At 54.3% G+C, this 26,156-nt stretch overlaps 3 protein-coding genes across 10 annotated transcripts in view; 1 reads left to right on the forward strand and 2 right to left on the reverse strand.

The window, feature by feature from the left end:
• Positions 1-9,405, forward strand: part of NFIX (nuclear factor I X) — a 119,401-nt gene extending 109,996 nt beyond the window's left edge. For all 6 annotated transcript variants that reach the window (XM_051971647.1, XM_051971648.1, XM_051971646.1 and 3 more), the window contains one exon: positions 4,196-9,405. In XM_051971647.1, the coding sequence (XP_051827607.1) occupies positions 4,196-4,210 (15 nt within the window). In that variant the 3' untranslated portion in view covers positions 4,211-9,405. The remainder of the gene's footprint in view (positions 1-4,195) is intronic.
• On the reverse strand, positions 7,527-15,332 carry LYL1 (LYL1 basic helix-loop-helix family member). 3 transcript variants are annotated; one of them, XM_051971654.1, is made up of 4 exons: positions 14,996-15,332; positions 12,901-13,405; positions 12,617-12,708; positions 7,527-7,832 (listed from the first exon to the last, which is right to left on the reverse strand). In XM_051971654.1, the coding sequence occupies exons 1-4, from the start codon at positions 15,315-15,317 to the stop codon at positions 7,555-7,557; spliced, it is 1,197 nt and encodes a 398-aa protein (XP_051827614.1). In that variant the 5' UTR covers positions 15,318-15,332; the 3' UTR covers positions 7,527-7,554. The 3 variants fall into 3 exon arrangements, with proteins under 3 accessions (XP_051827614.1, XP_051827613.1, XP_051827615.1); XM_051971653.1 differs by lacking the exon at positions 7,527-7,832 and adding an exon at positions 10,189-11,215; XM_051971655.1 differs by lacking the exon at positions 7,527-7,832 and adding an exon at positions 10,189-11,215 and having other exon boundaries at positions 12,901-13,319; positions 14,996-15,094.
• A 4,654-nt stretch (positions 15,333-19,986) lies between these two features.
• On the reverse strand, positions 19,987-25,614 carry TRMT1 (tRNA methyltransferase 1). The gene is made up of 17 exons (XM_051971643.1): positions 25,484-25,614; positions 24,754-25,018; positions 24,515-24,570; positions 24,035-24,159; positions 23,761-23,948; positions 23,567-23,682; positions 23,313-23,425; positions 22,314-22,462; positions 22,042-22,125; positions 21,728-21,797; positions 21,505-21,639; positions 21,326-21,411; positions 21,000-21,108; positions 20,842-20,918; positions 20,499-20,618; positions 20,291-20,411; positions 19,987-20,146 (listed from the first exon to the last, which is right to left on the reverse strand). Exons 2-17 carry the CDS (start codon positions 24,945-24,947, stop codon positions 20,054-20,056), a joined length of 1,836 nt encoding a protein of 611 aa, XP_051827603.1. The 5' UTR covers positions 24,948-25,018; positions 25,484-25,614; the 3' UTR covers positions 19,987-20,053.
• Positions 25,615-26,156: the final 542 nt, after the last annotated feature.

A 26,156-nucleotide genomic window follows, 5' to 3' on the forward strand; every position in this document is an offset into this window, starting at 1 on the left:
GAGCCTGCCTCCCTCCCCAGGCAGCCCCCAGGCTCACAGGCTAATCAGCTAATTGGCTAATTAGCCCTGGCAGCCCGGGCCCTGGGGGAAGGCAGCCAAGGCCACAGTGCTGGGGTTGGGCTGACTGGATGGGGAAGGCTGTGAAGGCCATGGAAGTCTGAACTTCCAGGCCTTCCAGGAGGAATAGGGCACTGCCCTGGGTGACTTGATTCCGCTAGTTGGCTCAGCTCTGGCTGAGGTTCGGGACAATTTCCACTTTTGAAGCTTATGGGCCTGAGAGCCTGAAAGGGAGAGTGGAGCAGAGCAAATCAGGTTGGGCTCAGGACGCTGAGGTTGGCAGCTCTTTGACTGCTGCCTACCCCTCTTGGGATAACAGCCCCCTCCTCCAGTCCCCTAACTCAGTCCTATTTGGGAGAAAGGAAGCCCCCGCCCCCCCAAAAAGCACACAAGCACACACACTGAGTCTCTACAATCTTCCACAGATACTCAGATGGGATTGAATTTCAGAAAAGCTCTTGGCAAAATGAGGAGCAACCTTCACCCTTCTCCCATGTCCCTGTCCTTCACTTCAAGCATCCCCCTCCCCAAACACACCCACACACATACACACACTAGTGCTATGCACATACCAATCTCCTCTTGACTTTTACAGTCAAGTCTATTGGAGCTCCATCCCCCCCCACCCCAGATTTGTCTACCCTTCCTCCTGAGCCTTGTGAGAGTCCGCAGTAGAATCCAAAGGGAGGAAAAAAAGAGTGGGTGAAGAATAAAAGCCAGTCCTCTTTCTGCTAAAGCTCAGTGTCTTTGCCACCAGGCCTGCATCCAGAGAAAGTTAGTTGAAATTTTGTGTGGTTTGGGTTTCTCCCCCATCCCCTTTTCTCTCTCTCAAAAAAAGAAAAAAAAAGAAAAAAGAAAAGAAAAAGAAAAAAAAGAAAAAGGGGAAAAAAGGCAAAAAAGAAACAACTTTGTCAAACTTCAGAACTTCAGAGCTCCCTAGCGGCAAGGAGGGGAGGGGAGTTTCAAACCCCCCTCCCTGCCTCCCACCCCCTCTCCCCGGAGTCACGTCTGACCCGTCTGGTTTCCCAGAGCAACCAGACATGATGTAACACCCAGATGAACTTGAACTTGGGGGTGTTGAGAAGAAAAACAATGGCCCTGAGCAGGGGCTGGAGCCAGCCCCCTCAGCTCTGTGCCAGGGAGGCCGAGAGAGCCCTGCTGGCAGAGTACTGGGAGAGAGGGGGGAGGAGAGGGGGAAGAGAAAGAAGAGACAGAGAGAGAGAGAGAGAGAGAGAGAGAGAGAGAGAGAGAGAGAGAGAGAGAGACAGAGACAGAGACAGAGACAGAGACAGGAGACAGATACACAGAGAGAAAGTGGGGGAGAGAGACATAGGGGAGGAGAAGGGAGAGAAAAGAGGAGGGAAAGAAGGAGGGGAGGAGGGTGGGCAGAGGAAGAGAGGCCAGTTGGGTTTCCACATAGCTCTAGGCTAGACAGAAACAGAGGGTTGAGTGGATCCCCCTCCTGCCTGCCCAGAGCCCCGGGGCCTGGGCTGCTCTGACAGCACTCCAGGGATGACTGCCATTGTACCCCACCCCCACCCCAAATTCTCTCCTGCTAGTTATTTGGGGTCAAGTGTTCTAGCCAAGTCAAAGTTATGGGAAGTTTGGGAAAGTTTCCCCCCTAAATATTCACACAAGGCAGGGGGTGCTGGCAAATAGGTGTCTGTGTTTGGGGAGGGGGCCAAAAGAGCAGGACAAACTGTAAGTCCCTTGGGCTTGGGGTCTGTGCTCCGTTGGTTAAAGTTGGGGGGGTGCTGTTACCACAGTAACCAGTGACTTTAGCTGATCCCCCAGAGCACCAGATGGAGAGAGAACAAAAGAGTGAGGAAAGAAAAGAGAATTCCAACAATTTGCTCCCTTTCCCCAGGCAGTGCCTTGTCCCATGTTTTAATCAGTTGGGGGAAGAGACAAGAAGGAGTGTGCAATAAGAGGCTTCCATTTGGGTTCTCAGATTCTGAGGGCGGGCTCTGACCCCCTACCTGAGCTACTTATTAGAGTAAATGCCCTCGCTCAGTCTCTGGCTCTGAGACTCGGGGCCTCCCTCCTGCCTTCATGGATAAACTCATCCACCCACCCAACTATCCACCTCTCCTTTAATCCCTCCTTCCCTCCTTCCCTCCTCCAGCCAGTTGTGTACCGGGGCAGGAGAGGCCATCAGCTCACACCTCTGGAGACTCTGGCTTCTTGGCTCTCTGCAGAGACCTATTTCCTTAACCAGCAGCTGCATCCTACAGCGCTGCCTTCTTTGTCTCCTTCTGGGACCAGTGATCTGGTCCCAATCTAACCTGATGCTAGAAAGGTGGACTTTGGGATCTCAGAAACAAAACCCAGAGCAGTGTAAAATAGGACTTGAGTCGCTGCTTCCGAGGCTGAGGGAAGGCAGTGGCTTAAAGTGGACAGAGAAATGACTTTCTTTCTTTGGTCTTTTATCAGTGGAATAGGGAGGCTGGGGGAGAATGAGGACCCTAGGTGAGTTCTTCCGTCCTAGCATTAAGAGGGCTCATAGTGTCAGGCGCACGGGCTGCTTTTTGCTTCCCCACATGAGGAACTCCTTTAGGTCTAGCCCCATCAGCGCTCTCCCTTCTCCCTAGGTTGTCCTCCTGATCCATAGTTCCCTGGACAGTAGTAAGTGTCTGCTACTGGCCAGGCCCTGTGCTGAGGTGGGACAAAAAAAGGGACTTCCTGACCTCAGGAGCCTACGACCTAACGGGCGAGGGGAGCGACGGCGCTCAGCCTCGGCTTCCCTCCCGGCGCCCGGGGGGAGGAGTCCTAGGCCCCGATAGAAAGCTCTCTAGTCGGGGACCCAGGACCTCCGAGGACCTCTTCCTGAGCTCTCTTACGCAGAGGAGACAGGGTCGGGGCGGGAAATTTCCGAAGGAGGCAGCGAGGACCTCGGGTCCTCGACCTGCTGCTCGGCCCGGCTGCGCTCCCAAGCTCTAGACCTCTGCTATCTTATCTATAAAATGGGAAGTTTAGAGCTCTCGTAAGCGTCTCAGCCCCGCAGAAACACGGATCACTGGTAATGAGTGATCATTCTTTTATTTATTAATTATTTATGCATAATTATAATTTATTAATTATTCCGCTCGGTGGTTAGCGAGAATAATTACGGCGGTGTCCGAGAGCGTCCGCTGAAATTTCTCCTGCCCGGAGTCGGGCTGCCCCCAGCCAGGGCACCCAGAAGGCGTGGGCACGGTTTCTCCCCGCGCCGGACAAACGAGCCCGGGGGGCGGGCAGTCCCTCCCGCAGCAGAGGAGACCAGCCCTGGGCGGGTGAGGAGCGGGGGAGCGGGCAGAGGGGAGAGGGCTTCTCTGTCCGTGAGCACCAACCGATAATCCCGTTTGCACTCGGGCGCCGGAGCCCACGAGGCGAGATTCTGTGGGAGCACAGCGCTCCCTGCTGGCCGCCGGCGGGAAGCGCCGCTCCGCGGATCCCCAGAGGTCCCGAGCAGTCGGGGGGAGCGGCTTCCCTTGTGCGAGCAGGAGGCTGCAGATGGTAACAGGCTCTGTGACACGGCCCTTCCCCTTGGGGTTGGCACTGCCAGGGAGTGTATCAGTGCCATGTGGTGCCTCACCCAGGCCCCCTCCCCACGCACACCCCGTGCCCCTAACCTTTCAGCTGGTGGGGCCGCTTCTGGGATGTACAGACGGGAGCTTGAGCTTTCAATCCAAGGAGACAGAGTGAGGGAAAATCGAACAGAAGCTCCCCCCCCACCGGCACACACACACATACCCTAGGGACAAAAGCCCCAGCCTGGCATCCTCCTTCTCTCCACCCCCCACCCCCCAGAACTCGCACAGAAACCCAAACAATTGGAAACGTGACCAAATCCCAGGACTGTGCCAGCTCCAGCTATGGGGGTCCTACCCACTGGGCAGAGTGCCCACAGGAAGGCCAGCTGGGCTCCCTGGCACTGGGGGCAGGGGGCCATCTGGGAAGGGGGTAGGGGGTCCAGAGAGAGTGGCAATTTGGTGACTCTTTTCTAGGGTGCATTACTGCTCTGGCCCCCTGGGATGAGGGGAGGGAGCCGAGGCTCCTGTGAGGAGGGCACACTCACTGAGGCGGTCAGGTCATGAAGCCATCTGGCCTAGAGCCCCAGCACATTTTCATTCTCTTGTCCTTTCTTATCCCTCTCCAGTCCTGGTTCCTCTGACGAGATCTACAAGAAAAAGAAAGAAGAGGAAAAAGGGGGAAGAAGAGATTTTGAGACATGGAAAAATCCCCCAGCCCAGCTCAGCCCAACTAGTCCCACCCCACCAAAAAGCAAAATTTAAAAGTCATCATCCACTCTACCCTCTCCTGCCAGGGGATCCCTTCTGGCACCCACAGAGCCCAGCCCAGCTGTCAGGACCCAGAAGAAGGGGCCTGGGGTGGAGCCACACACCAGCAGCCAGGAGGAAAGGAAAACTGGGGAAAACAGAAATTTGAAAAAAAAAAAAAACAAAAAAAAACCAAACACAAACAAAAAAGGGTGACAAGGAGCGGTCCCCTGTCCACTCCCTACACCTTTACATCCCTACACACAGACACAGACACACACATACACACACACACTACACTACACTTTATACTACTGGGGCCTCCTGGCTACAACCCAGGCAAAAGCCGAGGCGAAAGAAGTGAAAGTTGAAAAGTTTTCCAATGCATAACCAACCCGGCTAGGAGGTCCCAACTCCTGCCCTGTCTCTTTGCTAAACGACAAAGCACCCTCCCCAGCACACCTCAGGCCCGCTGCTCCCTGGGAGCTGGAAGAACTGGCTTCAGTGAGGTGTTTCCATCATAGAAATCTCAAGGGTCTTGAATCCTTTCTGCCCCTTGCTCCTCCTAGCCTTGGTCCCGTTCCTCCAGCACGGGCAGTTGAACCTGATCTGACCTTGGTTGGGGTATGTGGGTCAGGGTGCTTTCTAAGGCTTCTTTCCATTGTTCTGGCACCCAGGACCCCCGAAGGCCTGGGAAGGAGAGCCCCCGAGAGCTAGGCCTGGCCAGGGATCCAGTGAGGCCCTTGATGCCTTCCTGGAACCACTGAAGTTGTTTTATGTTTGTATTCTTATGCACCAGGGTAGAGGGAGCTGAGTTTTGATATGCACTTGGCCTGGAGGGGGGTGCCAGTTCACTGGAGCCCATTGGAAGAGAGGCAGAGTCTGCCCCTGGAATAGACCTAGCCCAATATTGTACCCTCTTCCCTAGAGTCACTCTTACCCCACACCAGCCTTGATGATAGCTTTCATGTCATCTTATCATTATGTACAGTCTATAGGAACAAGTTGAAACGCTCTCAACAGGACCAGCCAGCTGTCCCCCCTCCCCAGACTCTCCCTCTCGTTTCCTTGGATGCTCCATTGTTCTACATTGGCCTCCCTCCTCTACTAGCCCCCTGGAGACAGGGCCCAAAATCGATGGGAAGGAGCGAGACCTGTTCTGGAACTTGGACCCCGGGAAGACAGTTTGAGCAAAGGGAGAACCAGCCCCCTCCGGCCCCCCAAGTATCTCCTTTGCTCTTTTCTCCCTCTTAAACTTTTCCTCTAACCCAGCTTTTCCAAAACACCAGCAAGTCCTTCCATCCATCCTCCCTGTGAAAAATAACCCAGAGAGGCTTAATAACCCTGGCCCTGGCCTCCTGGGCTGGCCCAAAAGACCCAACATCCAGGGCATCAGCTGGATTGGCGAAGCCCGAAGCTGGATTGGAGGAGCCGAGGAGCCAGTCACACCGGCCCCAGGTCCACAGCTGGCTGCCCGCCTCTTGAGAGCTTTTCGGCTGGGACGCTAAGTCGCCTCTACCCTAGGTAGGCTTTGTGTTCACAGACTTGCTCTCAATTTATGTTCCTTTAGAGATAATGGTTCGGTGGTGGTGTACTTCCTTTAGTATTCCAGAGCTTAACTCTCCCTCTTTTTCTCTTCCATCCCCTCTTTCCTTCCCTGCTTTCCTCTAGCCAGTTTTTAGCTGTATTTTTTTTTTTCCTGTTGTAGTTGGGAAATTGTTATCAAATTGGGAACAAAAAGAAATCAACATGTCCTAGAAAGTTGCTCCTCTCTGCCCCTTCCCCTCCCCAGGGATGGGCTCAGACCAAGGAGGAAGGCCCAGAGCCATTCATTTGGTTTCCGGCTCCTCTCTAGACTGGGTTGGGCAAGGGCAAAGGGCCAGGGGCCGGGGGGGCCTCCAAGCCCACTGAACATCCCTAGATAGATGGGCTCCAGGTTCTCCAGGACTTCCTTCTCACTCTGTGTGACTTCTCTCTCTGTGCCTTACCCCCTCCTAGCTTCTCTGTGGTGTTTATTTCTCCTCTCCTTTCTCTTGTCTTTCTCTTCTTTTTTCTTCTCTTCTCCTCTTCTCTCTCACACACACATTCTATGGAAACACAAAGACAGGTTGGGAGCCTCAGTCCAACATTGCACCGGGTTGGGGGGAGCCATGGACTCTATTGTTGGTGATTTTGCATTGGTTAAAGGCTGTGGATGGTGTGATCAGCAAAGGGTAGGGCAACCCTAAGAGGAGGGGGGAGGGTAAGGAAAACTAGTTAGGAGCCTCAGACCTACCCATAAGGAAAGCTGAGGGAGACCCTCCCCTCCTAAACTCAGCCACAAGAGGTTTTTAGTTTTTCAAGTGGAGTGTGTGTGTCTGTCCCTATCTGCAGCCTTGGAAAAGGACCAGGAAAGAGAGGGGAGGAGAAAGGAGGAATGGAATTGGGGGTTTGGGCCTCCCTGTAAGTGCTGACTCCTCTCCCCACTCAGGGTGGTGTTAGGAAGCTGGCTTGGGGTGGCTGGGGCCGGGCTGGGGCCAGGGGCGATTCCTGGTCAAAGTGCAATGATTTTCCAGTTCGGTCGGCAAAACAGGGTCAGACCTGCAGCAGGGAGAGGAGAGGGAAGAGCCCAAAGCTGGCCTGGCCAGCCCCCTTCCCGTCTCCACTCCCACCCACCTCTTTTCCTGGGGACTTCCCCCCAGACAATCGTTGCCACGCACAAACCTCCGTGCCTGGGCCTTGTATGTGTCCCTAACCTCACGGAGCCAGGCCCTGGCTTGGGATTTTGGGGAGCCTCAGCTGCTCCCTCCTCGCACTAGGTATAAAGCTGCAGGCCAGCTGCGTGTGCCTCACCTCCTTGCCCAGCCTAGGTGGGGGGCAGTCTGAGGTGAAGGGAGGGTACAGGGAACCCCCAAATTAGGACAGTCTCGGCTTAGAGTCGTCTTGGTTGGGGGACGGGGGAGGGGGGATGGTAGAGCAAGATAGAAGCGGGCCGCGGCAATGGTGGGGGGGTGGGTGGGTGGGGATTTGCATGGAATCCGTTTGTTTCCCTGATTACCATCATTTCGGTTTGAGGGCAGGAGGCGGCGGTGGCGACAGGAAGCGGGGACTGTTAGAAAAAAAAAAAAGAAAAAACACAAAAACCTTTTTTAAAAAAAAAAAAACAAAAATATATATACGGGGGAATGAACTTTTTTTTTTTCATTGAACCAAGTGCAATGCATTGGAGAGTTTTCCTATCTTTGTATGTTAGAGATTGTTAAGAAGAAGAAAAAAGTCTATTTTTGTTGCAATGTCCTCGCGGCTCTGGGGACACTAAAGAAACGGGCCGCCCGCCATGTGCGGGCACCGACGCCCAAGTGGGTTTTCCGTTTGTTTGTTTTTTTTTTTTTTTCGTTGTTTTTTTTTTTTTTTTTCGTTCGTTCGTTCGTTTTCGGTTGTTTCTTTTTTTCTTTCTTGAAGCCGTTTGCCTGCGTGGACGAGGCTGAACCGGGGCTTGCCCTGCGTCGCCGTCTGTTCTCGGGGTCGGTGGGAGGGCTGAAGGAAGGATTTCCACATTTAAACCACATTTAAACATCACAGAATCAGAGAGGAAAAGGACGAGAGGAAAATTTTTAAAAAGAAAAAAGTTAAAAATAAAAAAAAATAAAAAAATCCTGGTGCTTTGTACATTATAAAGTACATTAAAAAAAAACCCACCCAACTCTATTATACGTCAGTTTATGAACCAGTTAAGTATCATACCGCACGTTAGGAACCACGCATAGCCCTTTGTTATGTTAACGCACGGGACAGCGGTTTGCGCTCGGCGGCTGGGCGCGGCTGCCCTGGGCTGGCGCGGATCTCCTGGGGACCCCTGGCCAGGGGCCACCCCATTCCCCATCCGGACACAGAGGCCCCTCCCCGTCCCCGCCCCCTGCAGAGGTCAGTGTCCAGTCACCGACGCCACCCCCTCGAGCGCCTTTCTTTGAGCCAGACGCCAACTTGCCCCACACCAGCATTGTCCAGGGAGCGCTCTGCAAGTTGGTTAGTTTCCTCTCCCCTTCCCTTCCCCGGCGCCCCCCTCGTACCCCCGCCCCACTCAGTACCCCTGGCAGACCGGCCGCACAGAGCGCCCGCCGGAGGCTGTGGAAAGGGTTTGACGCTTCAGGGAAGGACCAAACCTGCTAACTCAAATAACACCGGCCCCCTCCTAACCCCACCGCACTCACACATACATACAACACACAACACACACACACAACACACACAACATGCAACACAACCCGATCGACTTGCCTTACACCCCCCCTCACCCCGCGCTGGCCGGCCAACCTAGTGCCTTCTCCTCAATCCCACCCCTCTCCCCCGTGCTGGTGGAGTGGACGCCGAGCTCTGGCTCCCAAAGGGGCTGAGTGGACCAGATGATCAGATGAATTCCCACTCCCTTTCCCAATCCAGACCCTCCGCCCGACCCCCGGAACCACACTGAACAAAATTACACACACACAAAAGGAGCAATAAAGTCAAGAGGACTTTGTCCCCCTCCCTCCCAATGGAGAATCCAAGGGCCTCCAGCCCATCCTACCCCCGGGGCGCTCCCCGGGATACCACTCCCCACGCCAGCCTGGGCCAGCCGCACTATATAGCCCTTTACCCCCTTTCCTTTCACGCCCCCTTCCCCGGAGATCCATGCGCCCGGACAGCACCAGCATCGCGGACAGCAAAGCCGCCCGTCCCGTCAAACAAGTTTCTTCTTAGGCTAAGAAACGCAGTATATATGAGTATCTCTATATAGTACTAATGGATTTGGTGTGCTTCCCCTTAGCATCCCCCTGTCCCTTTGCTCCTCCTTCAGCCTGGTCCCCCTCCCTTCCCTTCCCCGTCTCCGCACTGAGATTCATAAGAAACAAGGGTAGTTTACTGTCTGTTTTGTTTTCTGGGTTTTCAGTGTCCTAGCGGAATGCAGGTAGGCAGCCAGCCCGTATGTTCCCCATCCCCTGCCCTGCCCCTTCTCCCGCCCTGGCCCCTGTCACTGCGCTTCTGTTACACCATCTTTGCCTGACTCTCTCCAGCTTCTCCATTGAATGGCTAATGTGTATGTGAAATAAAGAAATAAAGAAAAAACAAAGACGAAGAGACCTTGAACCCTCGCGAGAACGGATGGAGGGTGGGGGCGGTGAGGGCGAGGTGTGGGTTGAAGCCAGGGGAAATTCGATGTCTCCTGGGGCTTTTTTTTTCACCCGAGCTGTGGGATTTAGAGTAACAGTCCAGATCCTGGCTCCACTACTGATTACAACTTTGTGAGCTATAGGCACTTCACTCTGGGACTCTTTTCTTGTTCCTGGGTACTTGTTCCAAAGGAGCAAAGGGCCCCGTTTCACATTTTAAAAGAATTCTAAAAACCGACCCGGGGGTGAAGATGACGCCCATTTCCTCCAGTATTACTAGGGCGAAGTCCCTGAAGCTCTAAAGTGATTTCACAAATAACCGAGAGAGGGAATTGGGGAACTCAGAAAAGGGACTGGGCTGCTTCTACTCGGTCGGGAAACTCCTGGGTCTGAACAAGAAACCGCAGGGCTAGAGTCATATCTCCGTTAGTTTAAGATTCGTTCCCCCCCATCCCAACTTGGAGCCCCAGTTTCTCTTTGTAGTAGGATGGCATAGGTTCTGGACGTGAGCTTTCATGATGTGAGAACTTCCTCTATCAGTGCAGGTCGACAACTTTTTAGCGACTTGGAGTCGCCCAAAGAACCCAAAAGTTGTCATTTGGTCATCCCAACCATTATGTGCCTGAGGTGAACCTTGAGGTCTTTCTTGGCTCCTAGTCCAGCTCTCTATTCCCTACGCTGGCTCTCTGGTCTATAAAATAGGAACGTTAAACTAGTTGTCTAAGATCCCTTTCCAGCTCTAACAGTGTTAAAAAAAATTTTTTTTTATTCTTTTTCTCCCCCTCCCGCTTTTTTCCCCAAGGCATTGGCCCAGCGGGAATAAAGGCACTATTTCGATGTCCACTTTGTTCTTCGTTTTAAACCCCAACCCCGAGAGAAAACTGTCCTCGAATGGAGGACATTTAGGCTTCTGGGCCAAGCCGACTGCAAAGCAGATAAAAAGCAGGTTATGGTGGGGAAGGCTTAGCGTGCCAAGGGGGCGAGAGGTAATGTCAGAGCCCGATTTCCGGTGACACTGGATGCCCTCTCGCCCATCCGCGTGTACCTGGGGGAGGCAACCTAGACCAGTGCCGGGCCCCTGCCAGCAGCCAGAGCACTCATTTCTCCCGACTGGCGACGGCTGCACCTCCCGGCCCCGTCCCTCTCCCCACGAGATCCATTCGATCTTGGGGATTGACCAGGAGGACGGGGCGGTTCTGCCAATATTCAGGACAGTCCAGGCACTATATGCTCTACGGAGGCCCCTTCGCTACTCTGGGGCGGTGTCCTCCTGGGGTCCACGCAGATGCCCTTGTACCCCTTCCTGCGGGGGTCACCGAGATTGGCATCCCACGGCCGTCCTGTCCCGCAGCGAGCACTTGCCCTTGACGTGTGGCTCAGCTCCATCCCGGCGAGGGGAAGCGGGCGTGGGCGGGAGCGCCGGAGGGGAGCGCACCGCCTCTGCTCGGCGCCCCGACCCTCGGCGCGTGCCCTCGCCCACGCCCGCGCCCGCAGCGCTGCGCTCCCGCTTGCGCGGAGCTCCTCCAGCCGGAGCCACGGCCGGGGCCGGGGCCGGGGCCAGGGCGGCTGCCTGGTCCCGAAGCAGCCGGCCCAGGAAGCCGATGTACTTGAGGGCCAGACGAAGCACCTCGTTTTTGCTCAGCTTCCGGTCGGGCGGATGCGTGGGCAGCAGTTTGCGCAGCTCCGCGAAGGCCCCATTCACGTTCTGTTGCCGCCAGCGCTCCCGGCTGTTGGTGAACACGCGGCGAGCCACCTTTAGAGGCTGATGCCCTGCGAAGGAAACGGCCCGAGAGCGGTGTCGGGAGGCCAGTGTCTTCCCCCTGCACCTTCCAGCCGGCCGGTGACTCCGGCTGCCCAGGCCCGCTTCCTTGAACCCCAGCTTTAGACTAGGCCTCTTAATTCCCCCTTCCTGCGATGGGCCGCGGTTGTAGCCGCTTTCCAACCCACCCCGCGGTCTGGGCCAGGCCTCCCTCCGGTCTCTCTGCGCTCCAGCTTCCTCTTCCCCCCAGGACAGCGGCCCTGGGCACATCTAATTCAGACATTATCCATTCTTGTGAACAGACCTCGGGCAGCATTGTGAAGCCCAGCGGTCCCTTCTCAGAAGAAGGTTTTTGAATAATTGAATTTCAGTTAGAGGTCAGTGAAAAAACCTCCTGAAATCTCTCCCCAAGGTAAGAATCCCTGAAACTGAGAATCCTTGCAGGGCTTAGTGAATCTGGACTCCAGAAAGGACAGGGATGCTCTTGGTTTGGTGGTCACTCAGTGGGGCTGAAATTCTTCTGTCATCAGTGCTCTGTACATGAGATGTCTGTGACTGTGTGACTAATTCTATGTGAGTCTGTTCAGCCGAGATGTATGTGAGTAACTCCTGGGGGCATGGCTGTCCCTGTGCAGCTCCAAGCTAGGTATTATCCAGGACTGTCCATCTAGCCCCTTATCCAGTCAGTTCCCAAGACTCACCATTCCTGATATCTGCCCTCTTCTCTTTCCTCATCACTATTAACCTAGTTCAGGTCCCTAGGGCCTCTCACACTGGTCCACATCGACTGGATTATGGCAATAGCCTCCAAATTTTCTCCAATCTCTTCCCATCTCCCATCCCTCCCTCCACAGATGCCAAATTAATATTCCTAAAACAAAAGGTCATTCATTCCCTCCTCAAAGTGCTTATTACCTCTAACACAGACTCTTTCCTGATCTGATTCAGGCTTGCCTTTTTTGGTAGACCTATTTCACATTATTCTGCTTCACAAAATTTACACTATACAGTTATCAGTTCTCCTTCAAATCATCTTTTTTCCCCCAGTCAGTCAGCCATATACATGTTGCATTCTCCAGTGGAATAGAAACTCCTTGAAGGTGGGGGGATGTTCTTTTTGTCTGTGTGTTAGTAGGACCTAGCATAGATGCCTTTCACTTATTAGTTTCCTAAAAAAAAAAATAGCTGAATTCTCTGTGTATGTCTATCACCATCTGACTATTTATGTGTGAGAGCCTGGTTGTGCTGTCACTGCTTCTGTGACACTATATACGACTGCCATTGCTGTGTGTGTCTCTGGGTGACAATACTGGCAGAACCTCTGGATAAGGAGAGCTCCGGATCTCCTAGTGAAGTCCGAGGACCGCATGGTGCGCGCACACACACACACACACACACACACACACACTTACCCTCATTTAGGTCGGGCTCACAGTGGCTGGGCCGTCGCTTCAGTCTGCTGCTGGGGAAGATGCTGAAGGAGCCAGCGGTGCCGATGTAGACGCTGAGAGGGACATGGGGTCACTGAGCGCCCAGACCTGCTCCCCCTCCCCTCCCCAGGCCTAGGAGCCCAGGACAGCAGGACAGCAGGTTCAGGGTAGGCAAGATGTGCCCCCTTCCCCTTGATTCCTTCTCCCCCAGAACTAGGATGCCCTTCCACAACCCTTAGGAGAGATAGGACCAGCCCAAGACTGACCTGCTTAGAAAGGGGTGTGGGTGGTAGTGTGTCGGGAGCAGGCCACCTAAGGCCAGCGGCGGTGGGCCGGCTGTCAGGGCAGAAATGGGGACTAGGGAGGGCAGTGGGGAAGGAGTGGCGAGCTCAGTGGTGGCCATGGCGGGCGGCTTGCTGTGGCCCAGGCTGATGACAGGCACGTGGGGTGGCAGCTTGGGGGGTGATGGGGATGAGACAGGGTGGCCATTGTCCCCATCCTGGGGGCTGCTGGGTTCGGGCTCGGACAAAGGGGAGGAGCTGCTGGGGGTGGGGGAGGGAGCTGAGCAGGAGAGGGTAGGCGCAGCCTCTAGTTTCTCCATCATGGTGTGGCCCAACTTCACAGAGTCCCCTGGAGGGCACATGGACCCAGAGGATGATGGCTTCTCAATGGGACTGGTGCTCACCTGCAGAAGGGAAGGACGGCTCATGACCTCCATCTTCACGGCCTCCCATGCCCTGCCCACGATATACTCAGGTCCCAAGTTAATTCCTGAGTTGGGGACCCCCAGAAACAAGAAAGCAGAAAAGGAAGGAGTTGGTGTTTGAATGCTAGCTGGGCAAGTCCTTTCTCTTCTGGGCCTCAGTTTCTCCAGATGAAAAGTGATTTCTAAATTCTCTTCCAGTTCAAGATCCTTTAAGCTACTTGTATCAGGGCAGTTATAGAAACAGCCTGGAACAAGGGGGTGCCAGTTCTAATCCTACCTCTGCTCCTTTCTGTTGGGGCAACCTTAAGGAATTGGATGCTTTCCTTTCACCCTAATTTCCTCACTTATAAAACAAGGAGGCAGTTTGGACCAGATCATCTCAGGCTCTTCCAGATTGAATTCCTCTGATCCTAGTTATGGTCTAATAACCTTGTGGCCCATCACTTGAGTTAGTAAAAAGGTGGAAAGGGGGCACTTTGGGCTAAGCAGCCTGGATTATAATGATAGTATTTATCTCTAAAAGCCTTGAGTCATGATCTTATTGGAGCCTTCAAATAATTCAAATAAGACTATGAGGTAGAATTATCTCTATTTTACAGAGGAGGAAACTGAGGTTCAAAGAGACTTAGTTCAGACTTGTGTCAGAAGATTCAAACAGTGAAGCTAGTATCTTCTGACTTCACAATGAGATTCTTTTCACTGAGAGTGGGGTTTCCTGGGATCTGGGAAGGACATAGACATATTCTTAGGAGGCTATTCTTAAGAGACTCAGGGGAAACTAGACAGCCTCCCTCCCTCCTGGGGGACAGGGAAGGAAGGAATCCTCAGGATCAGTTAGGGTTCTGTCCATTACAGAAGGGATATCAGCCCCCAGAAGTAAACACGTGGAGGAATGGAGAGATCATGGGGTTACGGGAAGTTGGGGGTCTGCCCTTGAAGTTCATCTTTCCTGTGTGATCTTGGGAGGCCTATTCCATAAACCCCAATGTTCATCAGTTTTCCCACTAACCAAAGAAGTTCCCAGCCACATGCAGTGTATCTTCTGAGTTCTGGGGCTCCTTTCTTTCCCTGTTCCCCAACCAGGCCCCCAGAAGAACCCACATGAACCCCAGCAAGAAGCCCTCTTGGGCAAATCTGTCTGGTCTGTGGTTTCCAGCTTTTGATCTTGGGGGCTGATTCTGAGATTTGGGGCGTTGATGTTTAGATTTAGCAGTTTCTTTCTGACAGGTTTCACCTGATCAGACTCTTTGAGTAGGAGAAGGGGACTTCCCTGGGGGCGGGGAACATGGGGCTTAAGGCCCAGGCCTAGAGGAAGTATCAAGAACTGGGGGGGGGGGGGGGGAGAGGGGAAGGTTGGGTTAGAATCTAAAGGAGATTGAAAAAAAAAAATAATCCAGAGGAGGTTGGGTTAAAATTCTCTTTGTCCAGGGGTGTGTGTGCCAGAGTCTGAGGCCTAGGCCATGTGGGCCGGAGTCTGAAGCCCCCAGGACATGTGTATCAGGGTCTAAGAGGCCTAGGGTATTATGTGCCAGGGCCCGAAAGGCCGAGGACACGTGTGCCAGGGTCTGAAGGCTCCAGGCTGTGTAGAGCAGGGTCTAAAATCCCAGTCACCTGCCACCCACTACATGCCATCCCTCTCCCCTTCCCACTCTTACCCTCAAGCCCCACTGCCTCCAGGATCCTCCAGGGCTGCCCCCTCCAGCCGCTGGGTCCAGCCAGGCTCCCTCCACCCTGACTCAGTGTGCAGCTCAGAGGAAACGCAGCCTCCCGTGGCCCCCGCCCCCAGTCCTCCCAGCCCGCCCTCTTCACCACCCCCTCCTCTGGCGGGTTTCCTCCCCGGAGGCGGAGGATGCTCTGGAGGGGCAGATAAGGCCTGGGGACTGCCTGGCCAGGGCTGATAAGGATTCTGGGCTGGTGCCGACCCTGGAGGAAATGGGGAGGGATCTTCAAGTACCAGGTCGCCAAGACCCTGCCCATTTGACTGCTGTCTAGAGCTCAGGTGGAAGCTGAAGAACGACCACAACTATGCTTATTTCCCATCTCCTTTGGGGGACCGTGCCCTTGGCTCCCCACAAGTTGTCAAGAGTTCCCCAAGACTTGGAGTTGATCGAGGCACACTGTATATGGGTATATGACCAGACAAGTCATTTTCTTCTCTGGGTTCCATTCCCCTAATGAACCCTCCTGCTTTTACAAGGAGTTTCTCTAATTAAAAGGGGGGAAAGGATTACAGATTTTAAAGCTGAATGAACCTTAAAGACAAGACCTCTCATTTTACAGATGGAGAAACTGAATGCCAGCGATCTTGTCCAAGGTCACACAGTAATCGGTAGAACCAGGATTCAAATCAGCGTCATCTGGCCCTAAATCCACTGTTCTTTCTACCACACTAGGCTCCTTTTTGGGCTGGAGGTAGTGGGCGTGGTATGAAGTTCTGAGCTGTTCATGAGACCCTTCCAGTTTGGGGAAGTGTGTAAGGAAGCTTTACCACTCCCTATTCTCTACCTCCCCTCCCCCAAGAGCTCCCAGTCTCCTTCGAACCCTTTAAGGCTGAGAGTTCTGGGCTATTTTGTTATTAATCTTGTTCCCAACCCCACTCAATTCCCCCTTAACTCTCCCTTCCCCTAAAATGGATTGACATGGATTTCAGGCTGTGGGTCCATATGGATGAGGGAGGGCACACTCCTTCCTGAATTGCTGATCCTGTGACTGTGTGTTCTGACACCACCCCCCCATAAGCCTCTGTTCCTCTTTCTTTAAACACCTTCCCTTTTCCCCCAGTAAATCTCTCCTCCCTGGTGTCCCAAAATCAAGAGTTTTGGGCTCTGAACACTATAGGCTCCCAGGACTTTATCTGCTTCTCCCCTCTTTATCCCCCATCCCATCCACTGTCCTGTGGTGAGTAGGTTGTGAAGGGATTGGAAGGGGACAGGCAAAGTGACCTCAGAAGCTGTCTCAGGAGACTCAGAAAGCCTTAGAAACAGGGGTCTGGGCTTTCTGGAAGCATTACATTCCTCAGTACCTCCACCCCAGGAGAACAGGGAGAAATTACTTGGGTTCTTGAGGTTACACTATTTCCATACTAAGTCTTTTCTAGCTTTCCACTCCCCTCCCCACAGGGAAATTTGGAAAGGAATATCTCTTTTCTTCCTCAGCTTGGAGTCAGAAAACATCCCTAGATAAACAGGTACATAAAAGGTGAAAGCTTATGGAGACATCTTGGGTCGACACTCCCCCTTCCTCAGAGTTAGAGATGGATGGGGAAGGAGCCCAATGAGTTTTTCCAGGATGTTTTTGTCCACCACCTCTGACCTCGATCTCTCCCTGCCCTCCTCCATCCCAGGCCTAAGCTTCAAGCAAGAGAACTTGCTTAAATTCTCTTAGAAGAGAACTTAAGAGATCTTTTCCAAAATTCATTGGTTAGAGAAATAGTTTGAGAGGGAAGGAGGCGGAGTCACACATTTATCTAAAGTCCCATGAGCCCCCTCCTACAGGTGAGCCAAGCCTTCAGACTCCAAATTTAGTGATCTTCCCACATGACCAAGTTATTAGAATCCGGCCTCACTTTATCTTATGAAGGCACCTCAGAAACGCACTTTATAAAAACGATGGACATCTGACTGGAGGGGGTGTGTTGGTGCTTTTCTCTGGATTGAAGGGAGGGTCCAGGGCTAGGATGGAAGCAGAGGAGTAGGTAGGAACTGGGCAGTTCTCTTGACACACCAGTTTTGACACCCTCTCCTCAAATTACTTGGGGAAAATTTATTTGGGGGAGACTCTTGAGTTTCAGGCCTTACTTCCTGGTCCAGATTAAACACCTCCTTGTTCGGGAATAGAAAAGGGGTGAATATTCCCTCTTCTGATACCTTGCATAGATTAGTGTACCCAAATATTCACAGACACAGATTTATACAACAAGCCTATTCAAACAGTCACATGGCAGTATACATTTATGTATGTGGGGAGGGGAGGGGACATGCCTTTATTGACACTTCAGAATTAGCCCGGAATTGTGAATCAAGTCTTGGAATTGGGAAGATCTGGAACCAAATTCTGTCTTTGACAGTTACGTGACCATGTTTATAGGAAAAACTATAGGTCTTGTCTCATCCTATGATTACTATAGTGGGATTTCTGTACACACATGACCCAAAATGTAAATAAAATACAACTCCCCACCCCACACACCTGAAAGTATGACCCTGAGTAGGTCACTTTTTGGAGACTAACTTGCAAAGGCAGGTATGTGGCTACCTCAGGGATCACACAGTTCCCTCTTTTTACAACCGGAAAGACAGTAACAGAAATGAGAGGAATCTTTCGTGCCGGAACCTTTACTTGTACAGACTATGGAACATAAAACCAGAGCGTAAGTCCATGAAACGTTTACTTCCCGAACAATCTTCCTTAGAAGAAAGGCAAGCGTGGCTTATCGCCCACGATTAGGCGGGCCCAGAATGGGCAGAGATTCACAGAAATACTCAGAACTGAGGATTCGGCACCGGAAGATCTCTTAGGAGAAGTCCTCTAGTCTAAATTTGCTCCCTCTGTAGAAAGGGGGAAACTGAGGGCCCCAGCAGGAAAGGGAGCTGCTGCCCACGTGCAGACTGCACCTCCCGCCCCATCGGTCTCCGGGGCTTTTCTCCCTTTTTGGGCCCCGCCCCGCCTCGTTCTATTCCTTCCACCTCCCCCCAATCTCTCTCCTCCCCGCAGGGGCGGAAGCCGGACAGGAAACACGCGTAGGCTGCATCCGCGGCCCCGCCAGGTGTTTCCTGCTCGCCAGCTCCAGGACTTGGCCCAGAGCGGGACCCCCTCCTCCCCCCGCCCCTGCTAAGCCGCTCGGGGGCCCCCTGATTAGAGCGAGAGCACCAAGTACAGCGAGGCCCCCCCCCCCCATCCCATCCCAGACGGGGCAGGCAGGGATAGGTCGTCGGGGATTGGCCAGGGCGGCGGGCCGAAATCTGAAAGCCCAGTTGCCGGCCTGGAAGAGAAAGGGCCCCGAGGTCCGGAGAACACGTGGTTGGAGCTGTCCAGACTCTTCCCAAACCCTGGCCCCCTAGAGGGGTGGTGCGGACAAGAGGCGTGTGCCTGAGTGTGTGTGTTGGGAGGGGTGTCCCTAAAGCAACTAGAGACGAACCGTTAAGTCCATCCTCCTTGGTCTGCAGAGTGCCCGACAGTGGTCGTTCAGCTAGTCAAAGACAGGGGCAAGATTCGAATCCAGGCCCTCTAACTCCAAGGCCAGGGGACTTCGCACCCCCCTCTGCCAACGCTGCCTCCAATGGCACCTCCCGAATCTCCGAACGCCCCCCAGGACGAGCAGAAACGGAGGTCGAGGCCCGCCCTCTCGGGACGGCAGGGAGAGTACGGGGCACCTCGGGAGCGAGCTTCGCAATCCCGCCGCTGCGCGGCCAAGTTCAAAAGTGCCTGCGGCTCAGCGTCCCCACTGCCCCCGTGTGGCCGGCCGCTGGAATCGGCTCAGACACACTCCGTGGCAGGGATTCCGGGGTTCCCGTTCTTCCCCGTGGCCAACTCACACACAAAGTACTCTCCCGCCACACTTTAAAACAGCGCCCCCTACAGCCTGCCTCCATCCTGCCCGCCCCGGCGCATCACCCATGGCCCGTCAGAACTGGCAACTCAAACTCACCGCCGTAAACCGCCTCCTCCGTCCCTCCCCAACCCATCCCGTCTACCCAAATTTCCCACACTACCTTTTCTGGCCTTCTCACCTAGCCTCACACTTGTCATTAAAAACCCCATTCTCAGGAGCAGCTAGGTGGCGCAGTGGAGAGAGCACCAGGCCGAAAGTCAGGAAGATTTGAGTTCAAATTTGACCTCAGACACTTAATACTTCCTGGCTGTGTGACCCCAGGCAATCCCTTAACCCCAATTGCCTCGGCAAAAAACCACATTCTCTTCTCTGAGGAAGAGGCGATTCCTCTCTTGGCCATGGCTAGATGCCGCCTCCGTTTGTCCCCTAAGATCACAAGGGCTGTATATATGGAAATCCAAAACATGAAACTCCTTATTTTATATGGAGCCAGGGCTTTTTCTACTGCAAATTGCCTGCAAAATCACCTCTCTAATCTTCATTCTCTCTCCATCTTTTAAATCATTCACAACTGCCCACAAATAAGCCCAGCTTCCTCAAGGCTCAATTTTTCCCCTGGCTCAGTGCTCTCTGAAACAATTCTGGATTTGTTCGTAAGAGAACTTGTCAGCTCAGTAAAACGTGGGCTCCTTGAGCATGGACGGTTTGTTTTGACTTTGTATTGGCAGTGGATGACGCTAAACTAAGAATGTTAAATGTGACTCTGCATATATAACCTATATCAGATTGGTTGTCTTGGGGAGGGGAGGGTCCAAGGAAGAAAAGCCTGGAATCAAGATCTCCTAAAAGCAAATGTTGAAAACTATCTTTGCATATAATTGGAACAAATAAACTACAATTAAATAGACAAAGACAGCCCTATGCTCTAAGACACAAAGCTTCTAAGACTCATATAATCCATATTTCTCAGTCTCCAGAATCTTCACTGACAGAGGGCCCTCCCTGCCCAGTCCCAGATCCCAGAGCCTCGTCTTTGCCAGAGTCTCCTCCCACCCTTTAAACCCCCAAACCCAGCAAGAGCAATTGGCGCCTCGCTTGTGTGGAGGGGGGAGTCCTTTAACTTTATTATCTGAGTCCAAAGGGAGTAGAGTCAGAGAGGACCTCAAGACAAGGAATCCGGGCTGGGCTCAGGCTCGAGCCGGGGCTCCTCAGGGCTGTGCGAGTAACAGCATTCATTCCCCAAAAAGCAGGTTCCCTGGGGGGAGACGGGAATGGGGTTAGCCAGGGGCAGAGCCTCCCCAACCCTAATACCAAAGGGAAGAAGAGACTAGAAGGGAGAAGGAAGATTAGAGGAAGCTGCCCATAAACAAGGAGAGCACAGGTAGGAGGAAAGCACCACCTGTTTGAACTTCTTGCAAGGGAAGGCCTTGAGCTTCTCAGTGCCCTGGTCCTTACTGGGCTCCTTCCGTTTGTTCTGGAGCTGTCGCCGCTTCTCCACCAGCTCGAAGGGGGCCTTCCCCCTAGGGGCAGTAACCTCCTCAGCAGGGGCCCTTCGGCTCCGAGCCCTGCTCCCATCCCTCCTGCTCCGGCCCCCAAGGTCCTCTTACCCAGACCGGGCTCGGGCTTTTGGCCCCCAGTTGGCTTCGGGATTCGCCTGGAATCGCTGGAGTCCCTGCTGTCGGGAGCTGGGGTTAGCATCGTCCCGGATGGAGAAGTTCGCCTGGAGCCTTGGGGACAGTGTGGGGTGTGGGGTGTGTCAGGGGTGTGAGTGTGCATATGGCTCCGCCCGTGTGTCTGTCAGTGGCCACAGCATCTCACGGAGGACCCGAGATCCTTGGGGGCTCGTTCAGTTTTGCCTGGTCACCCCATGCCCCCCGCAGGGACACAGAATGTGTGCCGAGCCGAAGGCAGGTCTCGGTGCCCATGCTCGTCTGCCCACGCCCCCCATACCTGGGCTCGACTTTGAGGATGTGGAAGGCCGGGCTGGTCTCTGAGAGGCGCTCTCGTTTCACAGGGTTCTCTTTCTCCTGGGGGGAGGGGGAGGAGGCGGTGAGGGCCAGGCGGATCCTGGGTCGTCCCGGCCTCCAGCTCTCCTCCCGGACACTCACCCAGCAGCGCATGATGTCCCAGAGCACCGAGGGCGGGACGTCTGTTTTCACTGCATTTTTACAGGCGTGAGAGAGGCTCACTCGGAAGCCGGCGTGTAAGAGGGCAGAGCTGGGAGTCGGAGAAGTACAGCTGCCTGAAGCTCCCGACCCCAGCCCTGGGCCCATGGGCATCGCACAGGGGACCCTGTGGGTGCCCGTTTCCCGTGCCTGCTTCTGCTTGTCTGCACGGGCAACTGGGATTAAACACGCGTTTGGGTGTGTGCTCCGTGCCCACTGTCCTGACCCCTTGGGCCTGCCTCTGGGTACGGCTGGGTTGTGCCCCTTACCGGAGCTGTAGGAGACTGGGTGTGTTGCAGTGAATGGTACTGCTCAGCTGGTCCAGAGTGTAGTACAGGGGGACGTCGGGCAGCTCCTGGAAGCAGAGGGGATATGCAGAGGGGAGGGTCGGGGGACATGTGAATTCCAGCTCTCCCTAAGCACCCCAGCAGGGGCCTGGGACCCCCACCTCAGTGACCATGCTCAGGACCCCCCGGATCCTTGCAGACGTCCGGAAACGCCCCGGGTTCCTGCTGACAGCAGCCAGGACCTGAGCCACGAAGTCCAGGTCATGGATGGGCTCTGCCCACAGAGGGCCGGCTAGCTGTGGACACATAAACAGGTGGGGATGAGAACAGTGGCCGCTCTGGCACCCTCCCCTTGCCCTTGGCACGGCCCAGCCGGTGGCTCACCTGATGGCGCTGCCCACAGTGCTCACACTCAGAGCCCACTGGGGGGCCTGTGGCCGCAGAGAACTTCACCCTGTGGGGATGGGAGCAGACACGGGCGAGAGTGGTGAGCCAGATGTAGCTGCCTCGGCCCCTGGCCTTGAGCCGACTTCCTGGCCCTCCTCCACCTGCCCAGGCCCCGCTCAGCTGTCCCACTCTGGCCTTCACATGCCCTCCCAGCCCTAATTACTTGGTCTTTAACAATGGTCGTCGCTTTTTTCTCCACACACTGTTTTCCTGACCCAGCCCCAACCCTCCACAAAAGCCTCCTGATTTACCGTCCACCACTGTTCACTGCCTTGCCCAGTCTTTGCAAATGGAAGGAACCACAGCCAACACACTGGAACACGAATCCCTGCTTACTAGGAACAGATAAGGGGGGAGAAGTATGGGGGGGATTTTCAGCCAGGCTGCCCTGCCCCTTCTAGTTCCTTAACCAGCCCAGGCTGCCCACTTCCGGGAAGCCCTCCTTGGTTCACGTTGGTCCACCCCGCGCCTTCTGCACAGAGGATCGTGCCCGTGGCCCCGGGGGTTCTAGACCGCCCCTGACCTGGCTGAGGCTTTGACTTTGGCCTGGCCTGTGTACACGCGAACAAAGACCCGGATGTAGAAGTCGGCGCTGACGCTGAGCACGGGGACGATGTAGCGTTGGTAGCAGTTGGCCCGAAGGTCTAGGCTGTGCAGCACGATTCTTAGTGCCTGGAGAGAGGTTATCAAAAGGACCATGGGACTGCCAGCAAATCACAGACTAACCGGACCTAACCTTTCTCTTCTATAGAGAAGGAGGATGACTTCCACATGATCACACCAAGAGAAAATGGCATTGGGCAGCAAGACGGTGAGGTGGATGGAGCACCGGCCCTGAAGCCAGGAGGACCTCAGGCATTTAACACTAGCTGGTGACCTGGGCAATCACTGAACCCCAAATGCCTTGCCAAAAAAAAGTAAACGGCAGTCAGAATTGGAATCCAGGTCCTCTAGGCCGAGACGCCAATGTCCACCTAGCACTCTTTCTTGTGATATCAAGGGTCCTAAAGCCACAAAATGCTGAAAGGGGATTGGGCCAACCTCCTTTGTGTAGACTTCCACTTTCCCTTAACGAGATGACTAGGTGAAGGGGAGAGCAAGTCCTCAGGAACAATGAAGACATGTCCAATGTCACATAGGTAGTAACTAGCAGAGCTGACATTCCAGCTGAGGTCTTGTGAATTCTACATGCGTGCTCTTCCTACTAAGGCTGGGAGAAGGGAAGTAAGGAGCAGAGGAAGAGTTTGAACTCTGCTCCTCCAGTCATTACCTAAGGCTGTTCCTTCTAGGTGGCAGTGCCTTTTTGGGACCCACTCCACTTCATCCCCTCAGCTGACACTTCTGTTTTCTCTGTGTTGTCCCCTCCCATCTGATCAGCAACTGTTGAAGGTCTTCCTTTTGACCAGCTCTGACCCAGTGCCCAGCACACAGTAGGTGCTTAGTAAACATTTACTGACTCTGACTCTTGATTCATTCCAGAACCAGAAGCACAGCAAGAGGTGGAAGGCCCTGGAGCCCTTACCATTTCATGACAGGCTTTGCTCTTGATGGACATGGCTCCGTATTTGCTGTAACATGTCTCGCTGCTGTTCCCTGCCATCACAGCCATGTCAGTGCAGGTCACACATAGCAGGCCTTGGGAGTATTGGGGAGAATGAGACGCAGGGTCACAGACGGGAGCTAGAGGCTGCCTCTAAAACTGACATGGCCTTTAGAGACCCTTAAATCAGCCCCATCACTTTCTAGGCCAGAAGGGGCCTTTTCCTGCTTTGTTACCTCCTTCAGACACAGCCTGCACTGCAGCATCTAGGAACGTGGCCGGGCTTCCGTAAGGGTCTAGGTCAATGACATCAAATCGCTGAGCTCCCCTTTGGTGCTCATACATCAGCAGGCTGGGGAAGAAGCACCCGGGGTTACTAGGGCGAGCCAGACCTGCTGCAACCCCCCCTCCCCCACCCTGGCATTCATACCGAGCATCAGCTAGGTTAGGCTGGACCAGGTGACCAACATTGTTCAGCTGGATATTGCAGCGTATGAGGTCCACAGCCCGGGCGGAGGCATCATTTGCTATCACTGCTTGGAGACCTGGGACCTCCTTGGCAAAGCGGATGGAGCGCAGGCCCGATGCTGCCAAGCCCTCCAACACCCGCAACCCCCCCTAGAGAAAGACAAATCAGGTCAAATTGGTAGGTCCAATCTCCCTCCCAATCCGACCAGACCCTCCCAACCCCCATAAAGACCCACCTCGCAGACATTCCCCACGGCTGCTGTCTGGGGCTGGTCCCTGGGAGGGGGCTCCGTGCTTTCCTTCTCCGACTCAGCCAGGTTCACAATCACCTTCTGCAGCTTCTCCTCACCTGGCACCTCAACTACAGCCACCCAAACCATCCTGGTGTAAGGGAACGATCCGCCTCCTCCTCCCCTTTCCCCAGGGAAGTCCGCACATCTCTCCTCCCAGGGAGGCCCACCCCGCAAGGGAGGTTCCTTCAACCCTCCCCTTGACACCTATCTCCCAAGTATTTGGGATCACAGAACTTTTCCAGGGGCTTCCCTGATTGCCCAGACTCCGGACTTGGGGAAGCATGGGAGACCCAGAGCCACTCTAACATCCTCCCAAAAAGGAAACCGGTAGAGCTATGAGAAGCCCCCGAATGTGATCTATCTCTGGCCAGTCACGGGCAGGGGGAATCGGAGAGGAAGGAAGTGTTACAGGAAGGGTCTCACTCTGAATCCCTTTGGGGGAGAGCTTCATCCGCGCGAACTCCGTCATGACGGCACATCTGAGGGATGGGGTTAGGGCCGTGAGCAGAGGCGCCCTCCACCCCCACCCTTCTGTCAGCCTGGGAGGATCCGGTCCCGAAGGGGGCGGATCTGACCCAGCTACATTTGACAATCCCAGCCTCTAGCCTTGGCGAGCCCGATCCCTGAGCCCGGTCCTTGCTGTGTCTGGAACGGACACTCACGTTAGGTCTCTGTTGAACTCCTGGACTGGGTTGTAAAACACTTCATTGCTGTTAGGAAAAACAATCCTGGCCGCTCCCTCGGAGATCACCGTTTCCCCCGGTTCCGCCTCAGGCGGGGGCTGCTCCGCATGGGCCCCGTTTTCCATATCAGCTGCGGCGGGACCTTTGAGGGGAGGAATCTTTGTCCCCTCCATACACAGGGCTCGGAAGCTGCAGATGGGAACTTGAACCCCGGAGCAATTCCAATGGGCAGCGACTGGGCGCTCTTGTTTGATGGAGGAGGGAAGAAACAGCGAAAGTCTTAGTGACCAGAGAGTTTTAGATAAAGCTACCCACAATCTCATGGTCCCAGCCCCCCGCCTTCTCCAGCGCAGAACCAGCGACTTTCTGCTTATGCACGGCCTTAACTTGCCTATTTTTAAAAAAGGAAAATTGCAATTGATTAAATCTCCACCGGGCTCTTGACTTCCCACAGCCCGGAAGTGGGACGCCGCCCTGGGCTGGTGTCTTTCGCCGGAGGCCCCCAGGCTCAAGGCAGCGCTTGGTTTCACACCGTTCCCCCCTTCACGTCCCCAACGAGACTGGGGCTACACAGCCTGTAATCGAGACCTCCCTCCGCGGCGGCCGCCCACCCCAGATGGAAGGCAATCTTGGAGCCTGACATCCGGGTCAGCACCTCCCGGGCCGGGCCGGATCGGGCCACGCCGCTTCGCACACGGGCCTTTCTCACCTTTTCCGGTGCAACGACAGCGAGAGCAAACCAGGAATCCTGAACGGAACACGTTTCTGAAGTTACTTCTTGGGCGTCGCCATGTTGCCCCGGGAGAACAAACGCTCAGGTGACTCTATCAGCCAATCCCAAACGACGCCTACGGGCCGATAGAAGGGACAAATTGCGCATCAAGGAGGCCTCGAGACTTTGCGGGTCCGGGAGGGGCGGAGGTTCTCAAATGAATATCTAATGTATCCCTCAGCCGCAAGACGAGCCGCGACGGACACAACTCCAGCTGCTGCTCCTATTCATTAGTACTGAAAGGGAGCTTAAGGACTATTTTCCCCCAAGCATTACTTTCAAGGTGTAGAAACGGATGTTTTGGTGAAAGAGGGAGTTTTGAAATGAAGTTTCCCGACTCTGTGCTTGCCCAGGCAAACTTAGGGGGCATCTTTGATGCCGGGCTCATGCCCGGAACTGCTTACTAATTATGCCCTGCCTTCACACGTTAGTTTCCAAAACACCCAGCACTAATGCGACAGAGCAATCAATGTCAATTTGCAAGTGTTATTTGCAGATTAAAGGCATTTTATCCCCTGGGCACTGGAGATACAAAGACGGAAAAAGAATATTCTCTGACTCCCCCAGGAGCTAAAATTCACAGCTGAAAAACAGTCGGGGGGAAAAAGGC

The sequence above is a fragment of the Antechinus flavipes genome, chromosome 1 (assembly GCF_016432865.1).
Source record: "Antechinus flavipes isolate AdamAnt ecotype Samford, QLD, Australia chromosome 1, AdamAnt_v2, whole genome shotgun sequence".
In the NCBI taxonomy this organism is placed as follows: domain Eukaryota; kingdom Metazoa; phylum Chordata; class Mammalia; order Dasyuromorphia; family Dasyuridae; genus Antechinus; species Antechinus flavipes.

Coding starts and splice junctions, on each gene's coding strand:
- LYL1 (XM_051971653.1), bottom strand. CDS start 15,317: ATGGGCAGGGTCTTGGCGACCTGGTACTTGAAGATCCCTCCCCATTTC. Junction 13,406..14,995: donor GGAGGCAGTGGGGCTTGAGG/GTAAGAGTGGGA, acceptor TCCCCAACTCAG/GAATTAACTTGGGACCTGAG. Junction 12,709..12,900: donor CCACACCCCTTTCTAAGCAG/GTCAGTCTTGGG, acceptor TGTCCCTCTCAG/CGTCTACATCGGCACCGCTG.
- TRMT1 (XM_051971643.1), bottom strand. CDS start 24,947: ATGGAGGGGACAAAGATTCCTCCCCTCAAAGGTCCCGCCGCAGCTGAT. Junction 23,683..23,760: donor CCTAACCTAGCTGATGCTCG/GTATGAATGCCA, acceptor CTTCTTCCCCAG/CCTGCTGATGTATGAGCACC. Junction 22,463..23,312: donor GCAAAGCCTGTCATGAAATG/GTAAGGGCTCCA, acceptor ACCTCTCTCCAG/GCACTAAGAATCGTGCTGCA.